Source organism: Manacus candei, unplaced genomic scaffold (genome assembly GCF_025592945.1).
Source record: "Manacus candei isolate 608988 ecotype Guabito, Panama unplaced genomic scaffold, ASM2559294v1 h1tg000071l, whole genome shotgun sequence".
NCBI classification, from domain to species: domain Eukaryota; kingdom Metazoa; phylum Chordata; class Aves; order Passeriformes; family Pipridae; genus Manacus; species Manacus candei.
The window spans coordinates 9532124-9549746 of NW_026138119.1; the positions used below are offsets into that span (position 1 = coordinate 9532124).

The 17623-nt window shown below is 50.6% G+C and overlaps 1 protein-coding gene across 11 annotated transcripts in view; it reads right to left on the reverse strand.

The window, feature by feature from the left end:
* EHMT1 (euchromatic histone lysine methyltransferase 1) overlaps nucleotides 1–17623 on the reverse strand; it is a 126220-nt gene that overhangs the window by 21194 nt on the left and 87403 nt on the right. For 9 of the 11 annotated variants that reach the window (XM_051807879.1, XM_051807878.1, XM_051807873.1 and 6 more), the window contains 9 exons: nucleotides 15762–15907; nucleotides 12328–12471; nucleotides 10341–10567; nucleotides 8598–8762; nucleotides 7460–7542; nucleotides 5755–5861; nucleotides 3738–3860; nucleotides 1382–1483; nucleotides 404–508 (listed from right to left, as the gene is read on the reverse strand). In XM_051807879.1, the coding sequence (XP_051663839.1) occupies nucleotides 404–508; nucleotides 1382–1483; nucleotides 3738–3860; nucleotides 5755–5861; nucleotides 7460–7542; nucleotides 8598–8762; nucleotides 10341–10567; nucleotides 12328–12471; nucleotides 15762–15907 (1202 nt within the window). The remainder of the gene's footprint in view (nucleotides 1–403; nucleotides 509–1381; nucleotides 1484–3737; nucleotides 3861–5754; nucleotides 5862–7459; nucleotides 7543–8597; nucleotides 8763–10340; nucleotides 10568–12327; nucleotides 12472–15761; nucleotides 15908–17623) is intronic. The other 2 variants (XM_051807876.1, XM_051807881.1) reach the window with 1 other exon arrangement.

The window sequence follows — 17623 nt, forward strand, 5'->3', positions numbered from 1 at the left end:
AAAAACACACAGGGTGCCCCTAAACCATGCCCAGTGCTCACTGGCCTGTGACCAACGTGGAGCTGGCACGTCTGGACTCCAGGGACTCTGCCTTGGTGCAGCAGCCAAGGTGGACCCAGGTGGGTGAGAAGTAGCAAGGCTCAGAGCTGACTGCAGCCTGAGAATTCCACACAGCATCCTCACAGGTTGTGACAGAAGAGCTGGAGCTAAAGGACATCTTGCCAGCTTGCAGACTTCTTCCCAGTATATGGTGGGAAATTCTCCCCCCAGACACTGTTCTCTCACTGCCTGTGTCAGGGCACCACTGCCCCTCCCTGCACCGAGGATCTGCCCCCTCGGGTGTGTCTGGTGTGTGAACAGAGCTCGTGGGTGATTTCTGGAGCAGGTTCCAGCAGACCCTTACGTTGTCACGGATGTTGATGTCCGAGCCCTTCGCCAGCAGCAGCTTCACCAGCTCGATGTGCTTGTACTCCGTGGCCCAGATCATGGGTGTCCAGCCTCCATCATCCTGGGGAGGGAGGACAGGGTGAGGCACACAACAGGCACCACAGGCTCCTGCTGCCTTCCCAAGGAGCCACAGACCCCTTCCCTGTCTCATCACACTCCTTTTGTCCACACTGCTGCAGGTCCCTCAGGGTCCCTCCCGTGAGTGGAACCAACACAGCTCAGCCAGTGGAGTTTGTTCCAGCTCAGCTTACTGGCAGTGGATCTCCAGGTGGTTCACAACCACAGAACAAGCACTCAGGGACATCCCTTCCCAGCTTTTTCCAGCTCTGCATGACAGCAGTGGTGCTCAGGACCAGCAGGGAAGTTCAAACACAGAGCAGAGGAGTCCAAAAGCCCCCAGCCCTCTGCCAGGAGGGGAGAGAGCAGGAGCCAGAGCCAGCACTGAGCAGAGCTCAGCAGCTTCACACAAAGTTGACTGTCCAAAAGGTACAAACACCCAGCTCGTGTCAATGGTCTTATAAAAGCTCCCTGAGAAGCCTGAGGGACCTGCCTTTCCCCCAGAATGGGGAACCCCAGTGCAGCACTGCCTGACCCCATGGAAATGCATAAACTCCATGATGGCAAGTGCCAGCCTTGACCCATCCCACAGCATGTCCATGATCCCACCACCTCCCCTCCACTAGGAAAAGCACAGTGACACCCTTGAGCAACAGGCTCCACAGCAAATTCAGGGTCAAGGAGAAACTGCAAACCAAAGCAGCTGGAAGTAAAGTTTCCATGAGGTCAGTGGAGGGGAAGAGGCCCACGGAATTGTCACTCTATAATGAATTTGAGGTGTCCCCCATCACTTGGGTGACCATTGCCCTGACAGCACAGTGCTGAGCTGAGTCCCTGGCCTGGGAAAAGCAGCTCCTGCCCCCCAGCAAGGCCTCACCTGGCAGTTGACATCCATCTTCCCGTTGGAGAGCAGGTACTGAACGACGTCGTAGTGCCCCTTCTTGGCTGCCAAGTGCAGACACGTGGAGCCCTCTGCATCCTGGACACACAACCACAGAACAAACACTCAGGGACATCCCTTCCCAGCTTTTTCCAGCTCTGCATGACACCAGTGATGCTCAGGAAAACTGGGAGAACTTCACAGATGGAACAGAGGACTCCAAAAGCCCCCAGGCCACTGCCAGGAGGGAAGAGAGCAGGAGCCAGAGCCAGCACTCAGCAGAGCTCAGGAGCTTCACACAAACCTCAGAGGTGCAGAGGAAGAGGCTGAGAGTGCAAAGAGATGCTTTTGCAAAGCCTAGGGAAGGTACCAGCCCCAAACCCTGGCAGTGATGCTCCCCTTCCCTGACAGACCCTTTCCCACTCCTTTCCACGTGCTGGAGAGCCAAAGTGAGGCAGAGATCCCTTACAATTTTTTGCACTTTACATCAGAAAAGTAGCCTTGTCTCAACTGGAAATGCTCCACTTATTGCTGTGTTTTATCAGCCCAAGGCCTTACCCCAGCACCTGGCAGCAGGGCACAGGGGTGTCCTGCACAGGGTTGGGAGGCTCTGGAGAGACCAAGTGCCCAGAGCCATCTGCCCAGACAGGAGACAAAAAACAACCCTGAAAGTTGAAAGGAAAAATGCCTTTGGGAGCTGGGAATGCAGGGTCTGGCAGAGATGGACAGGCTGTGAGTCATGACAGAGATGCTCCCACACTCACACCAAAGATCTCACTGCTTGGAGCCTGATTTTTATCAGGCCTTTATGTCCCAAGAGCTTAGCACATAACAAGGCCCAGAGAGCAGGAAATAAGGAGGAGGAAATGAAAGACTGAAAACCAAATGACTCCTTCTAGTTTACTGCCTGGAAGCAACACTGGAGGTGAGAGTTTTGGGAAGGAGCTGAGTGGACTCTGTGGTGCAGGGTGGGACATCTCAGGTCAGGGATTGCACCATGTGGGCTTCCTGGGATGCAGAAGGAGCTTCTACACCCCCAGAAGTGCCTGTATAATAATGCCACAGCTTTCTCTTGGATTGGCAAGAGCCAAGTGCAGCTCCTCGGCCCCATGGAGAGCAGGCAGATTTTAACAGTTTCTTCAGGTTTTGAGTGGGGCTTTTACATTCTGTTTACTGGATCAACAGTTAACTGGATCACTCTGGGGGCTGAGAAGCCCCCACCCAGCCCTGCCCTGCCCTCAGCACCCCCTCCACTGCAGTGCCAGGGCTGGGTGGGCTCTGCAAACACCAGGAAAGAGCCGGATTTCTCATGGAAATGGCTGGAGCCGACTCCAAACTGCAATGTTGCTGCTCTCAAACAGATGAGTAATTTGGTGCAAGAAACTAATTAACATAATAAACTAGTCTAGACTTCAGACGTGATCTCAGGCTTCTAATTTGCTTCTGTAAGCTCAGGATTCTTTTCCTCCCCTCTACCTTTCGAATCCCAAACTCCCCTCTTTTCCACAGGAGTAAATCAGGTGAGAGATGCTGGGACTGCTCTGAGACACTTGGGACAGTGGCCAGCATAAACCCACACATGCCTGTCCTGCCCTTTTCCCTTTCCCAGCTCAGGACCAGGCTCTCAAGGATCCATTTGGGGTGGGCAGCACTTGATGCCTTGTGCAATCCTGCCAGTTCCTTCACAAAACCAGGTCGTGCCAAGAAGTTCACATGGGGAAGGTTCCCGTGCTCCAAAGAGATTCTGATTTATGGGACTAAAAAAAAAAAATCCGTATATTTTCCAAGATTGCAAAGCAACCAGAGCATGCTAAAGGCAAACAGACAGCTGCATTTTATTGTATTGGTTTAAATTAAAGGGTAGAGTTTGAAGATGGGGTTCAATTTTGCCACAGCAGCGTGACTGCAAGAAGCCACACATCAGTCCTTTGGAAAGGAAAGCTTCCTCTGTCTTTTTTGCTGGCTTGGCAAGCACCTAATTACCAGCCTCCTTTAAAATATCACCCCAAAATCCTCATTGTTAGACTCTATAGGGAAGGAAACTCTGAAATCAAACTCCAAATTCACTGCAATGGATTTGGGACACTAAGATTTAGTGGCCTCATATGAAATCAAATACCCCTGACATTTGGTGCCACAAACCAACAGAGCAAGTGGCAGCACTTGCCCCAGCCAGCTCATGGCCAGGACTCTGCAGCAGTAAAATGAGAGTGTGACACCCCCAGCCCTTGCCCCAAGACAAACCAGCCCATTCCCCTGTGGCCTGTGCACCTCCACCCAAAACTCCAAACCTACCCAGAAGGACGTATTGGACAGAGGGTTCTTCAGGAGAAAATGGTAAGGAATAAACTACCTTAGGATCCACTAGTGCTCCAGCCTTGATCAGGTATTTCACAGTTTCCAGGTGGTTGTTTTCTGCTGCTTCCATCAGAGGGGTCCTCTGGTCCTCGGAGCAGGTGTCTATGTTGGCACCAGCCTGTTGGGAGGCCAAGGCAAAGGATAATTAGAGTCATTGCTGGTTAGAAGAGGAAGGATGTGGGAGTAGAGATTCAGCAGCAAGATTGTTCCTGAAATTTAGCCATATTAAGCATGGGAAAAAAATTAAAAAAAAAAAAAAAGAAGCAACAAAAGCAGGAAAGAAGGCAGTGCAACTACACGTGCTTTGGAGAGCAGCACACACTGCCTGCCCTCTCTCCTGCTTTCCACAGCCATAGGAGATGTAAGGAAACCAACAGCTGGTATTAAATAACTCGTGTATTAATGGATTTTGTACTCCTACTCTCTAGATATTGCTTGTGCACAATTTGGAAAAATCAGCTTCCTCCTTTTCCCAGCAGCTTTGTTTTCCCTGGTGCATCACTTAGAGTGAAACAACCTGCTCTTCCCAATGTCACAAGCAGTAAGGAACAACTTGCTGATTGCAACAGAAGCAGGAGCTGTAAAAAATATCCTGGTGATTGGATAACTCTTCCTGTAGAAGGCAACAGTACCATTTCCACAGAGGTCTCTGAGCATATGTTCAGCTCAACATGGGGTGCCTTCAGCCAAAACCTCACTCTTTCCCAAAACACTGTGTCCTGTATCTTGCCTGCTTTAACTCTTGGGCTGAGCTCAGGAACCACCAAATACTTAAACCCAAAGGATCTCAGACACACCCAGCTCTTGGCAGGCCATGCACATGTGTGTGTCTGTGTGTGTGTCTGTGTGTGTGAACCTCAGACCTGTTCACAGCAGCAACACCCTGACTCAGCTTCACCTGGCACAAGGAGCTGGCCCCGTTGCTTCCAGGTGCCTCCCACTGAATTCCTTTGTTTTGCCTCCTCTTACACAGCTACAGCCATTCAAACCAGAGCAGAGCAGAGGCATTTCAAGTTTAATGAGCTGGGGCCATTCCCAGCCAAATCCTGCACTGCTGCAGGGAAGAGACAAGAAGATGAAGCCCTCTGGAAAGAACCCAACCCTACTGATAATTAAACTGTGTCTAATATCTCACAAATTTTGCTCCTTTTACTCATTCTGTTGTCTTCCTGTGCAGTACTTTCAGTGAGTGAGAGCAGCCAGGCAGGCCCACAGCTGCCTTCAAAGAGAACTCAAGAGCTCTGACTCCAGGTGCTGAAATGCACCATCCCAGCAGCCCATTTCCAAAGACTGTTAAGGTTTCCCAATCCCACAGGATAAACAAAACATACTTCCAGTCACTCCAGACCATTTATGCCAGCACAAAAAAGAAATGCTATAACTTTTTGAATCCTTCTTTTTCTTCTTTACATCATTTTGGAGCAGGTTCAACAACAGCACCCCTATGGCTTTGACCATCTTCCCTTAATTAGAGTCCAAATCTCAGCCCATAAACCAAACTTCCATCTTTCCTTCTCTCCTTTCCCCTCGTGGGATATTTATACTGTGGAGGAAAATCCTGCTGGAGTTACTCAAGTTTTGATGGAAGGGAAGAGAAGGATCTATTTGCTTCCAGGCTCCAGAGCCTCACTGCCCTCACCACAAAGAGCAACCTGGCAGCAGCCTGGAGATCTCCTGCAGTCTGACAGCAGCCAGGCTGGGCTGGCACATCTGGCAGTGCAGGCAGGCTGAACTGGCACATCTGGCAGTGCACTGCTCTGGCTGTGCCCAGGCACAGATTCCCACCTGCTTCCCAGTGCCCTGCACCAAAGCTTCAATGCTCCTTGCCTGGAGAACAGCCTGGAAGAGCAGCTCCAGTGGTGACCTCCACACCTCCACCTCAGCAAACCCTGGGACTGAGGAGATTTTTTACAGGAGGGATGTTTCAGTCCAAGTGTGTTCCAGCCACGTGGGGCAGGAGACCAAAAACCACAGCAAATTGTTTGTAGAGAAGAATGTAAGTGGAGACAGACCTGAATCAGCATATGGCAGATGTCCACATGGCCAGACTCAGCAGCAGCATGGAGAGGGGTTCTCTTACTCTGATGCTCCATTTTAAAATTAGGGTCAATTCCATCCACTGAAAAACACAGCAGAGACATTTTCAACCACAATTCAGAGATTAAAGTGTAACAGGAGAATCACATCTCAGCTAAAAAGGCTTTTAAAGGCTGGGTTCCCAGCCCATCCTCAGCCCTCCTCACATCTCACTGCACATTTAAATCAGGAAGCTCTCAGGGCAGTCCCAGGGACATCTGACGTGCAACAACCTTGTGAGAGGAAGAGGAGGGGCAGGCCTTGAGCTCTGCTCTGGGGGGACCAGGGACAGCACCCAGGGAATGGCTGGAGCTGTGTCAGGGCAGGGTCGGGTTGGATCTCAGGAAAAGGTTCTTCCCCCAGAGGGTGGTTGGCACTGCCCAGGTTCCCCAGGGCAGTGGGCACAGCCCCAAGGCTGCCAGAGCTCAAGAAGCATTTGGACAACACTCTGGGGCACAGGGGTGACTCTTGGGGATGGGCCTGTGCAGGGCCAGGAGTTGGACTCAGTGATCCTTGTGGGTCCCTTCCAACTCAGCACATTCTATGACTCTGTGAACCCTCATACCAAGAGCTTCAGAAACACCCTGGAACTCAAGAACTTTAAGGCATTACAATATCTACAGAGGTCATGTCCCTCAGACTCTCAATTCATCTCAAAACCAACACTAATCAGGGATAAAAAGGAAAGAAAAAAACAGAAGTTGCAAAGAAAGAGTTTGGTGCTACCTGGACTTTTTGCCTCACCGCTATTAACTGCAATTAATATTAGTGATTGTTGTTGCATCCCTGCAAACACAGGGCTACAACATGGATGGAACTTCTCCAACTAACACAAGCTTGGGATCTGGCCAGAGATCCTCACAGCTGTGCAAAGACTGAGAGATGATGCTGACAGGCAGACAAAGATGTCTGGGCATGATAACATGCTGCATATGATGAGGCCATAGTTAAATATCAATGAATAACATTTTTGTCCTATTGAAGAAAGGAACAATGGAGCAAACACTTGTTAGACAAAAAAAAAAAAAAGGAAAAGAAGAAACTGATAAATGACAAGAACAGGAAGTGTCCAAAAATGTACAGCAAAGTAAGGGAGTGGAAAGGAAATGATCCCGAGGAAACATTGTGTCCTTCAAAGGGGGAGACTCCTCAGGGATATTTGTCGGTAAAAACAAAGTTAGCAGCTCAAAGTCATCTGGTGACAGACAACTACGAACCCCCAAAACAACCCCATGTACTGCAGGCTCTTCTTTTTTGCTCTCCTGCTGATGGGTCACAGCTTAAGCTGACTACCCTCTTTTTTCCTCTCCACTGGATGCAAATATCCATCTAATATCCCATTGCATGGAGAGGAGAAGTTGTGATGGACTGGAAAAATCACATGTAGGTGATTCTGGGGGCACAACCAGCTTCTCTGGATAAAACAGTGCTCAAATACAGACACAAGCTGGGAACAGTGCACATTTCAGAGAGAAATGAAGCCGTTTCCAATGACACGCCACTTGCAGAAGTGGATTTCTCCTCCAGCTCCACTCCCAGGGGGCAGAGGGGAAGGTGACGTGGGAACTGGACATTGGCAGCTGCCTGGCAGGAGCTGGGAGTGCTGCCAGCCAGGCCCTGTCCTGGGAAGGAGGCACCTACCCAACATCAGCAGGACCTTTTGCAGCTCCCCTTGCCTGGCAGAGAAGTACAACTGCTTCGGGTGGAACCGTAACTTCTTGGGTCTGTGGGAGGGGGGAAAAGAGGAGGAGTTAACACTCAGTGAGGAGCACAGCAGGCATGTCACCCCCCACTGCCACCCCATGTGCATGACAAAGTCTGTCCTACGGTGTCCTGGGCTGATCCCCCAGCGGGGGCAGCAGGACGGGGGGATTCTGCCCCTCTGCCCCCTCAGGTGAGACCCCCGTGCAGAGCTGCTCCAGCCCTGGGGAACAACATCAGGAGGACATGGAACTGTTGGAGCAACTCCAGAGGAGGCCACGGAGATGTTCCAAGGGCTGGAGCCCCTCTGCTCTGGACCAGGCTGGGAGAGCTGGGGGGGTTCACCTGGAGAAGAGAAGGATCCGGGGAGAGCTGAGAGCCCCTTCCAGGGCCTAAAGGGGCTCCAGGAGAGCTGGAGAGGGACTGGGGACAAGGGATGGAGGGACAGGACACAGAGAATGGTTTCCCAGTGCCAGAGGGCAGGGTTAGATGGGATATTGGGAAGGAATTGTTCCCTGTGAGGGTAGTGAGGCCCTGGCACAGGTTGCCCAGAGAAGCTGTGGCTGCCCCTGGATCCTTGGAAGTGTCCAAGGCCAGGTTGGATGGGGCTTGGAGCAACCTGGGCTAGTGGAAGGTGTCCCTGCCCATGGCTCCAGGTGGGAGTGGATGGTCCTTCCAACCCAAACCAGCCTGTGATTCCATGATACAGCTCCAGAGCACCAGCCAAACAGAAGAACAAGTCTCCAGAATGAGGTCTCAAAACTTCCAGCTCCGACCCCAGCAGCCTTGTTCCAGTGAGGGCCAGATCTGCTCAGTGCCACTCAACAACAAATTCTGGGTCTCACTGCTGTGAACAGGAACTTCCAGCAGCTACAGATGCCAGGGAAAAACTAAATCCTCCACAGAAATCAATAAGACCTGTGGAGCTGTAACAGTTCTCCCAAATCTGTTGGGGGTGACAAATGAGTGAACAAAAGAAGCTCTGAGTGGGACCGAAGTCCAGAGAAGCTAAATCCCATTTTCTCTAGTTAAGCAACTTTCTTGGGAACTGGAGAGACCCAGTGGGGTTTTTTCTTACTTTTCAGAGTCCAGGGCAATCAGGGCACTTTCCAGAGTTTCTTTAACTGGTCCCTGGGTCAGGCTAGTAGTAGGCTTAGCAAAAACTGAAGACCCAGCCATGTCAAACCCCTCAGCAGCTGAACTTTCTGGCTTGTCTTCCTCTGACAACCGTGTCCCAGTGCCACTGGAGAGGTAAAATGAGAGACAGCCAAAGTACAACCATTAAAAATACACTACAGTGTGGATCTCATGCCAAAGAAGGAAAGCAAATGCATTTTAAATACTTTAAATACTACACTTTAGCTAAGTGTAACTGGAATCCAAACACAAACCAATATATTTTACAGCCTTTTCAGTAAGAACTTGCCCAAAAAGGAACTGCACTGCCCAGTGATTGCATTTTGATGGACTCTGTTCTACAGGAAAACCTACAGAAACCTACTCTGTTCTACAGGAACATGGGGCAAGTCAAAAAAGCCACCTGAACAAGACCAGATGGGATGGGAAGTCAGAGCACTGTTCAACACAAGGTTGGCTTGATTTGTGTTTTCCTCTTTGTTTTCCCCCACTCTTTACACTTGTGTGAGTCAGGAGCTACAGAGCTACAGCCAGGTGCTGCAGGAACGTCCCTGTCACTGAGCACACCTGGCAACACCAACTAGTTCCACTACTATTTCACTCCTTAAGAATGAAATTATCCCATAAGAGGAAGGAAAGTTTAAATCCTGAACACCCCCATCTCTGGTGCCTCTGCCCCAGCTCATCCTGTGGTTGGTGTGATCTTCCCCAACACAGTGAGTGGCACAAAACACACTTTAACCCAAACTCTAATCCTAACCCTGACCCTAACCCTAACCCTAACCCTAACCCTATCCCTAACCTAAACCCTATCCCTAACCCTGACCCTATCCCTAACCCAAACCCTATCCCTAACCCTAACCCAAACCCTATCCCTAACCCTGACCCTAACCCTGACCCTATCCCTGACCCTATCCCTAACCCAAACCCTATCCCTAACCCTGCAGCTAAGCTTGGCTTGTGTCCTAGTTAGAACAGCTGGGACCAGTTCATCACTGGATGGGTGTAACCCAAAACTGTGTATTCTACAGCCTTCCATGCCATTGCCCAGAAACTGGTATCAACAGACTATTTGCACCCTCTGCCCAGAGCAGCCCTGACTCCTCAGGCTATAAACCAGGTGTTAAGAGGCCTGCGAGATAGGAGGGTGCCTCCCTCTTTTGTGGAACTCCCTGCCCTGGGGGAAGTACTGAGCATTCCTGCCTGAACTGGAGAATATATAATCTTGGAGTCTTGGAACTTTTGGAACCACCCGTGGGATCCAGAGGAAGACTGCAGATCACCACTCAACCAAACTGCAGACCATGGCTCTTGACTGGACTGCAACCACCACTCTTCAATCAGACTGCACCACCACTCTCACCAACAGGTTTTCCCCTCTCCTTTTCCTTTGGACTCAGGGGGCCCAACGAACACCACTCTGTTCATGCCCCAGGGTGCTGGGTTATACATTTGGGTTTCGTGGGTTAAGACCAATTGTTTGTCTGTATAATCGTACTTATTGTATTATTTCATTAAATTGTTATTCTGACTTTTGAGTTGAGTTCATTTCCCCTGCTGGTTTACCTTTAAACCAGCACATTTTGTGAGAGCAGGGCCAGGAAGCCCTCTGCTCATCAGGAGGAGCACAAGAACTCAAATGGAAAGCCTGGTCTGGCCCGAGGTTTGAGATGCCCCAGCTCACCTCCCCGTCGTGGTGTCGGCCCTTCCCTCCACTGCCGCCGGTTTCTGCTGCTCGTAGGTCAGGGACACCGTGGAGGTCGTGTCAGCCTTTGCTATTGTCACCTCCTTGGCCTTGGAGGCCTCTTCCCCACAGTGTGGGCAGTAGCTCGTGTCGTTGACCTGGGAGGCACAGCTCTTGTGGAAGCGGTGGGAGATGCTGCTCTCCGGCTGACACTCCATGAAAGTGCCCTGCAAGAACCACAGAGAAGGGGTTCACACCTCGCCCAGCGCGGCCCTCAGCCCTGCCACATGCTCCACTCACCACCACTCCTGCCCCTGAAAACGTCCAGTACAGTAAGTAAGCACTGCCACTTCTTGAGAAGAGAACAAAACCAAGGTGAAGAGGGAAAAAACTCACTCGGTTGGGGACTGCAAAGCAAGGTTTTGGAATCGGGAAAGAGAACCGAGAAGTCCCAATTTCCAGCTCTTTCCTCAAACGCTTGAAGTTGTCACTTCTGTTTCTAGAAGTGCCAGTGCACTGTAAGGACGCCCCCAAAAACTGCAAAAGGAAACTTCAGACCTGTGTGCTGAGCCAGCACTAAAACCACCCAACAAAGCTGCACACAAAAGGATCTACAGGAATCTCATTAAATCGGTCCTTGACCCCAGTGTAACCTAAATTATGCAGTTTCTCTGCCTGGACCAGCCCCATCTGCTGTTTAACCCCAATAAGGTGACTGACTGCTCATGCAACAAACTGGGCAACTTCTCTTGAAATTATTTTCCCTTTCCAACAATGTCCTTCCAACTGACCTGCAGGGACCCCAGAATTCCCTGCCCTGAGGTATCAGTGCTACCTGAAGCCCTGCTGGGCTCTGGGTTAGTGATGGATGGCACAGACACTCCCAGGTTCACCTCTGGGGGCCAGAACATGGCACTGAGAGATGTACAAGTGTGCAAGGAAAGGCCAGTTAAACCCACTCTTCTCCTGAACTCACAGTCCTCCCAAGCAACCTAATTAACTCTATTTCAGCTTTGCAAAATGCCTTCAAGAGTTTTAGGGATTTCATCTTTTCAATGATCTTTGACTCAGCAGGAAAACCCAGGATATCTCCATTTGCTACAATAATGCTGGACACTACTGCAGCATCTTCCCTTGAGTCATCCTGAAAAACACCAGCATCAGACAATTAAGGCTCATCATCACCCTGTGAGGCCTCAATTGGTGCTTTTCAGCTTTACCAACAGGGAAACAAGGACACTGACCACTGAAGGACCAGACCAAGGCCATTAGAAGCCTCGGTGTCAGAGGTAGAAGAAGCAGCAGGAGATCATAGAAACACAGACTGGTTTGAGTTGGAAGGGACCTTAAAAATCATCCCATTCCAACCCCCCTGCCACGGGCAGGGATACCTTCCACTAGCCCAGGTTGCTCCAAGCCCCGTCCAACCTGGCCTTGGACACTTCCAGGGATGGGGCAGCCACAGCTTCTCTGGGCAACCTGTGCCAGGGCCTCCCCACCCTCACAGGGAAGGTTGTTCCCTAATATTTAATCTATCTTCCTAATATCTAATCTAATCTAATTGAGATCTCAAAGACTGCCTTGGTCCAGTGCCATCACTCAGGTTCCCACCTAAACCAGGGAGGAGGACACAGAGGGCTCACAGATTCTTTTCCAAACCAAGCTAATACATTTTTTTGGTGTGATTGATCTGTACAGAGAACAGAAAAAACCAACCAAACCCTTGTTCCAAAGAAATTCCTAAGGTAAGACTTCCACCATGTGAAAACCCTTTTTGTGACACCCCTTGGGGTCTCCGGGACGATAAAGGCGACGATTTCAGCTACCCTCACACACATTCCTACTGCAAACACCTCCTGATGTGCTGTGGAACGAGGTGGAGCTGATGCCAGGGAGTCAGCAAAGCCCTTTAGGTACCATCTCCACCTTCAGCTTCCAGGCTACTGCGACAGGCACCCCCTTCCCTAGATTGAGAGCACGGACTTACTGCAGTGCAAAAGTATCCACAGCCAGGGCAACACTGGTGTTTCACCATCCTCCCTCTATGGTCCTCACACAGCACCAAAAGCTGGACTTTGTTAGACGGGCGCATCAGTTCATACTTAACCACACTGTTTGTGCATCGGCCCAGCTGGAACGGGAGAAATCAAAGGAAATGAAATTACTGGAGACCAAAACACTCTCTGTGCTTGTGCTGAGGAAGATCTTGCACGCTGCCCTGAGGAGCCCTGGCTTTTCCACAGTGATTCAGCCGTGTGCCAGGCAGCATTAGCAGTGCAGCAGGAAGCTGGGAGAGCTGCTCTCACAGGAAGGGATGCATCATTCACTAACTAACATGCAAGTGGACCCCGAGTCGCTTGTTGTTTGCAAGGAAAAAAAAAAAAAATCATCACTGGAAATAGGCAAGAGCCAAGCAGCAGCAGAAGGGGCAGTCCCAGGGGCCTGACTCACACAACACACACTCCCCTCTTGCCAGGAAGAGCGTGTGTGAGTGACCAAGAGAACGAGACCATTCGCACTAAATCTTGTTACTGTTCAAGAGTGTAAGTCACAGGAAGATAAAGGGAAAAATAATTGCTCCTCGTTGCCAGCGAAGTTTATCGTCTGTACTGGTTCCAGCACTGGCCCCTGCCCAGACCACAGGGATGAAGAGCCAGGCTTGCATGAGAGCTCAGCTAAAGTCACATTTGCAGCACGTTTTCCAAAGGGTTTCACCGATGCAGAGCTCTGGGCTCAAAAATCAGAGAATCACAGAAAGGTGTGGATTGGAAGGGACCTTAAAGATCATCTCATCCCACCCCCTGCCAGGGGCAGGGACACCTTCCACTAGAACAGGTTGCTCCAACCTGGCCTTGGACACTTCCAGGGGTGGGGCAGCCACAGCTTCTCTGGGCAACCTGTGCCAGGGCCTCCCCACCCTCACAGGGAAGGATTTCTTCCTAATATCTGATCTATACCTGCCCTCCTTCAGCTTAAAGCCATTCCCCTTGTCCTGTCACTCCAATCTTCTCATGCCCCACCTGTTCTGTTAATGGCAGGAGGTTCCACAACTGGGCTTCCCTCTTCCCAACCAGCGTTCCCTGCTCTGCTGCATCAGAGGGATCAGCACTTCCTTCTGCTGCCCCACTCCTACAGACACCACTGTCACATCCCAGGTGCCACCTGCCAGCATGACCTGATGCTGTTTGGGTTCTGTTTCAAGTCCCTCTGGATAATAATCCTGCTCTCCCCACGTGCCTGGTAAAGGACACTTATAAACTAGGAATATAAAGGAGAAAGGCTGCTCCCAGGAAAGGTCCCCAGGAGGGAAGGGGCACAGTTACTGTGTGTTGTCACCACAGGCAGAGTCAGGCAGGGACTCGGTGCCTGCTCATCTCCCACAGACTGTCCCTCTGCTCCAGTTCAGCTTTGATTTGCTGCTTTTTCTCAACAAAACTAGACTTTCTCTATGATTTTTTTAAGCTCCACTTTTCCTGTAGAAGCAACACTCCTGTGGGAAAAGAGAATGGATTTTAAGCCAGGCTCATCATTCACCCCTGGCCATGTCCAAATCAACTTTGCCAAACTCCAGCTGCAAAGTCTCCCTGTGGCTGTGGCACCTTGGCTGGATTGATCCCTGTCACCCCCCAGTCCAGGGGCTGCAGGGGTGGCACGAGGGCACCATTGATCCCTTACTGAGGAGGAATTTTACTGAGCTGAGGGAATTTGATTAACATGTGAAAAGCTGCACTATCTGTGTGAGGAAGACCCTGTACTGTTATGTCACACTAGATGATTTGTTAGGAACCCTAAAAGAAGTTTGACGTGATTAATTGCTGTTTTCCAACCATTAGAGAGTGCAGCAGGGTGCTCATAACTATTTATAACACTCTCCAAGGACATGACAGTCTGGAGAAGCCACTATTCACACAGATAATATTCTTATAACATCTATGAGTCATTTATCCCATTATGAAAAAGAATCCAACATAAAGCATGGCCTTTGCTATTCCTCCCTCTGATTTATCCAGGGACAGAACTGTCAACCCACCGTAGACACGAGCAGGAACTCTTTCATATCCCTTGTGTTTATTAAGGAACCCTGGGGTCCCTCCTCTCTCTGACAAGTCTCCCAGGGCATTCTCTCTGGAATGAGTCAATTTTGCCACTCTTTGGGAATTCCTCTCTCTAGAGGTACCAGCACAAACTAAGACAAGAAGAGCTGGGCTGCAAATCTGATTATCCATTTCTCCCTCCATCCACGCTTCTCCAAGGATCCTGGAGGAGAACTAGGGATATTCTCACTCCTTGCCCTACTACCAGTGAGTATCAGGGTGCTGCAGTGAGACTGCAGCTTGGCTGAAGCCAAAAAGAAACCCACGTGTCTCCCAGTAAAAGGAGGATCCACCGAGTGCATTCCTGTCCTGCAGTCTCACTTCCCAGACTCCGGAATGGAGTCATTTGGCCACTTAATTCCACACTTCTGGAACCAGCAGAGCCCAACAAGCTCAGCTGTGACCAATGAAAAGGCATCAAGTGCAGTTGTTGTCTGTCAGTCAGACCTGGTGCTGCACAGAGCTGCCAGAACATCGAATCAAAGAATGATCTGGGTTGGAAGGGACATTAAAGATCATCCAGTTCCACCCCCTGCCATGGGCAGGGACACCTTCCACTGAACCAGGTTGCTCCAACCTGGCCTTGGACACTTCCAGGGATGGGGCAGCCACAGCTTCTCTGGGCAACCTGTGCCAGGGCCTCCCCACCCTCACAGGGAAGGAGTTCTTCCCAATATCCCATCTAACCCTGCCCTCTGGCAGTGGGAAGCCATTCCCACTTGTCCTGTTGCTCCATGCTCTTGTAAAAAGTCCCTCTCCATCTTTCCTGTGGGATCCCTTCAGGTACTGGAAGGCCACAATTAGGACATGGGAAGCTTTGGAACAGAAGCCTCTTAGGGGAGGAGGAGAGAGGAAGGCTGGGGCAGCAGAGCACATGCCAAGTTCCCGAAACTCAAGACCTGCCCATGGAAAGGTTTGCATCAGCTCCTTTGTAGTCAAGGAAAACCAGCTCCAAGCTTCCCCTGATTGGATTTTCTCCCTTGGATGCATGTGAATGCATTTTAGCCTACTTGGCCTCTCAATCAACAAGATCCAGCCACACAGGCTGGGACAAGCAGAGAGACCCACCCAGAGCCTCTCCCACTGCAGACACAGCACCTCCTCCCTTCCCTGTGGCTTCATCCCGGCAGTGGGACACACACAGAGTGCTGGAGCCCTCACTGAGCAAGTGAGATGTTCACCCTGCCATTCCCACACCAGTGGGTCCCACTCCAGCAGGCACAGAGCCCCTGCACGACCCAACACGTGTTCCTGGCACAGCTTTTCATCCTTTATGTCTTTGTCCTCAGCAGAAGAGGCTGTGAGAAGCTAAAAGACAGGCTCCTACCTCGTTGTTCACGCTCTCCGTGGCCATGCACTGGTTGTTGGCTAACGTGGTGATCTCTCTGCTTTTGGGGGTTTCCATTCGACAGCTACAGAGGGGAACTTCCTGGAGACCATCTACTTCCATTGCTTCAGGACCATTGGAAAGACCTGCAGTACAGGAGACCAGTAAATCAACTCAGATTCTCTCCCAGGAGAAAGGATGCAGTCCATCAACACCACCCGTGTGCCCTGTGACATCTTCCCATTCCATGTCCTGAAATGCTCTCAGGGCATTACCCAAATCCTGTGAAAAAAAGACTCTGTGCTTTTCCAAGTCCAGCCACCCTGCAGCTGACTGTGCTGAAATCAAGACTAGTAACTTAAGAACAGTTTACTCTGAGCAAACCTCAAGCAGGCAAAGCGAGGACAAGGCACAGTTTTTTATCAGCCTGTGTCTCCTCCCCACCTGCCCCACAAAACTGTGCCCTGGCACCAGAAGATTTGCAGGAAACCTCCCAGAGCTGGAAATCTGAATAATCACTGGAGTGATAAATAGTAAAGATCAGGAAAGCACAAACTTCTATTTGCAGAGGTCTATTACACAGATGGGAAAACAAAATTCCTGGGACTATTTGGCCTCAGTCAACTAAGAATTATTTATTTTGGACAGCGAACAAACCAGGGAAAAGAAAGCAGCAAGATGCTCCAATGTTCTTGCCTTTTCCTCATATCTTTCTCTCAGATGTTGAACACTTACAAACCTATGAAAAGGTGGATAATAGCTTTTGAGGGGGGACTCTGCCAGGTAGGGGGACACAGTGGGAATGTTCTTGTGGCTCCTCTGGATCCAAATCAATCACTGGGTTAGCCATGACTGCTAAACACTGGGCTAGTGACAGGAGGCTGATTCTAGTCCTACAGTCCTGATCCAATCCTACACTAAAACACCTCTTTGCAATGTTTGCAGTCCAGAAGCAAACCCTTTGGGCTGGTTCAGCCTGGAGCATCTCAAGCTTTCCCAACCCACTGCTGTGGGATCGACTCACAGCAAGAAGGAATTGTGCTGCTGCTTTTCAAGCTTTTGAAAGGAGAGTTATTTTACTGCAAAGTTTTAAAGATTAACTTCATTCCTGGTGGAGATTCCTCTTTAATTCCCCTGGCAATGACAATGTTCTCCCCCACACCGCCCCCTGCCCATGGCTCTGACCCCATCAGCAGAACACAAGACCCTTTCATGTCATCAGGAATTTCCTTCAGCCAACAGGTTGCAAGCCCGAGCCCAGCAAAAGGATATTTCAAGACATACAAGCACAGGGAAAGTCCTCCCAGTTTTCATGTAAAATCCTGTCAAGATCTGAAATGTTTAAGAGCCTTTTCTAGGAGCACAAATCACAAAGCTCATTCCTTGCCTTCCGAGCTGTCACTTCCCTAATCTGTTTGACATCCAGAGGCTCTGGTGAAAGCATCCCTCATCCATCCTGACCCTCTCTTGGTGGGGAACTCTTTGATGTGCCTCTATCAAAGGAGCCAGACAACCTTTGGGAGAGTGACGGGCACAGACGGGCGGATCCGGCCCAGGCGGGAGGTGCCGGAGCCGAGGGAAGTTCAGCACTGGGAACAGCAGCTGGGGCTGAGCACCCAGGGCCCAGCACCATCCCTCCTCTCCCCAGGGCTGAACAAGTGATTCCTGGGGGCACAGCGACCCTGATTTGGGGGGATGCTGGATCAGCACGTGGAGGGAATGGAGGGGAGCTGCCCAGTGGGACAGAGGGGCTGGGCCAGCACCTCACAGCCCTTGATGGGTGTATTCCTGAGCCAGCATGCCCCACTGGAACTGGGACCCCACCCACATCCTCAGCCTCATCCCTATCCTCAAACACCTTC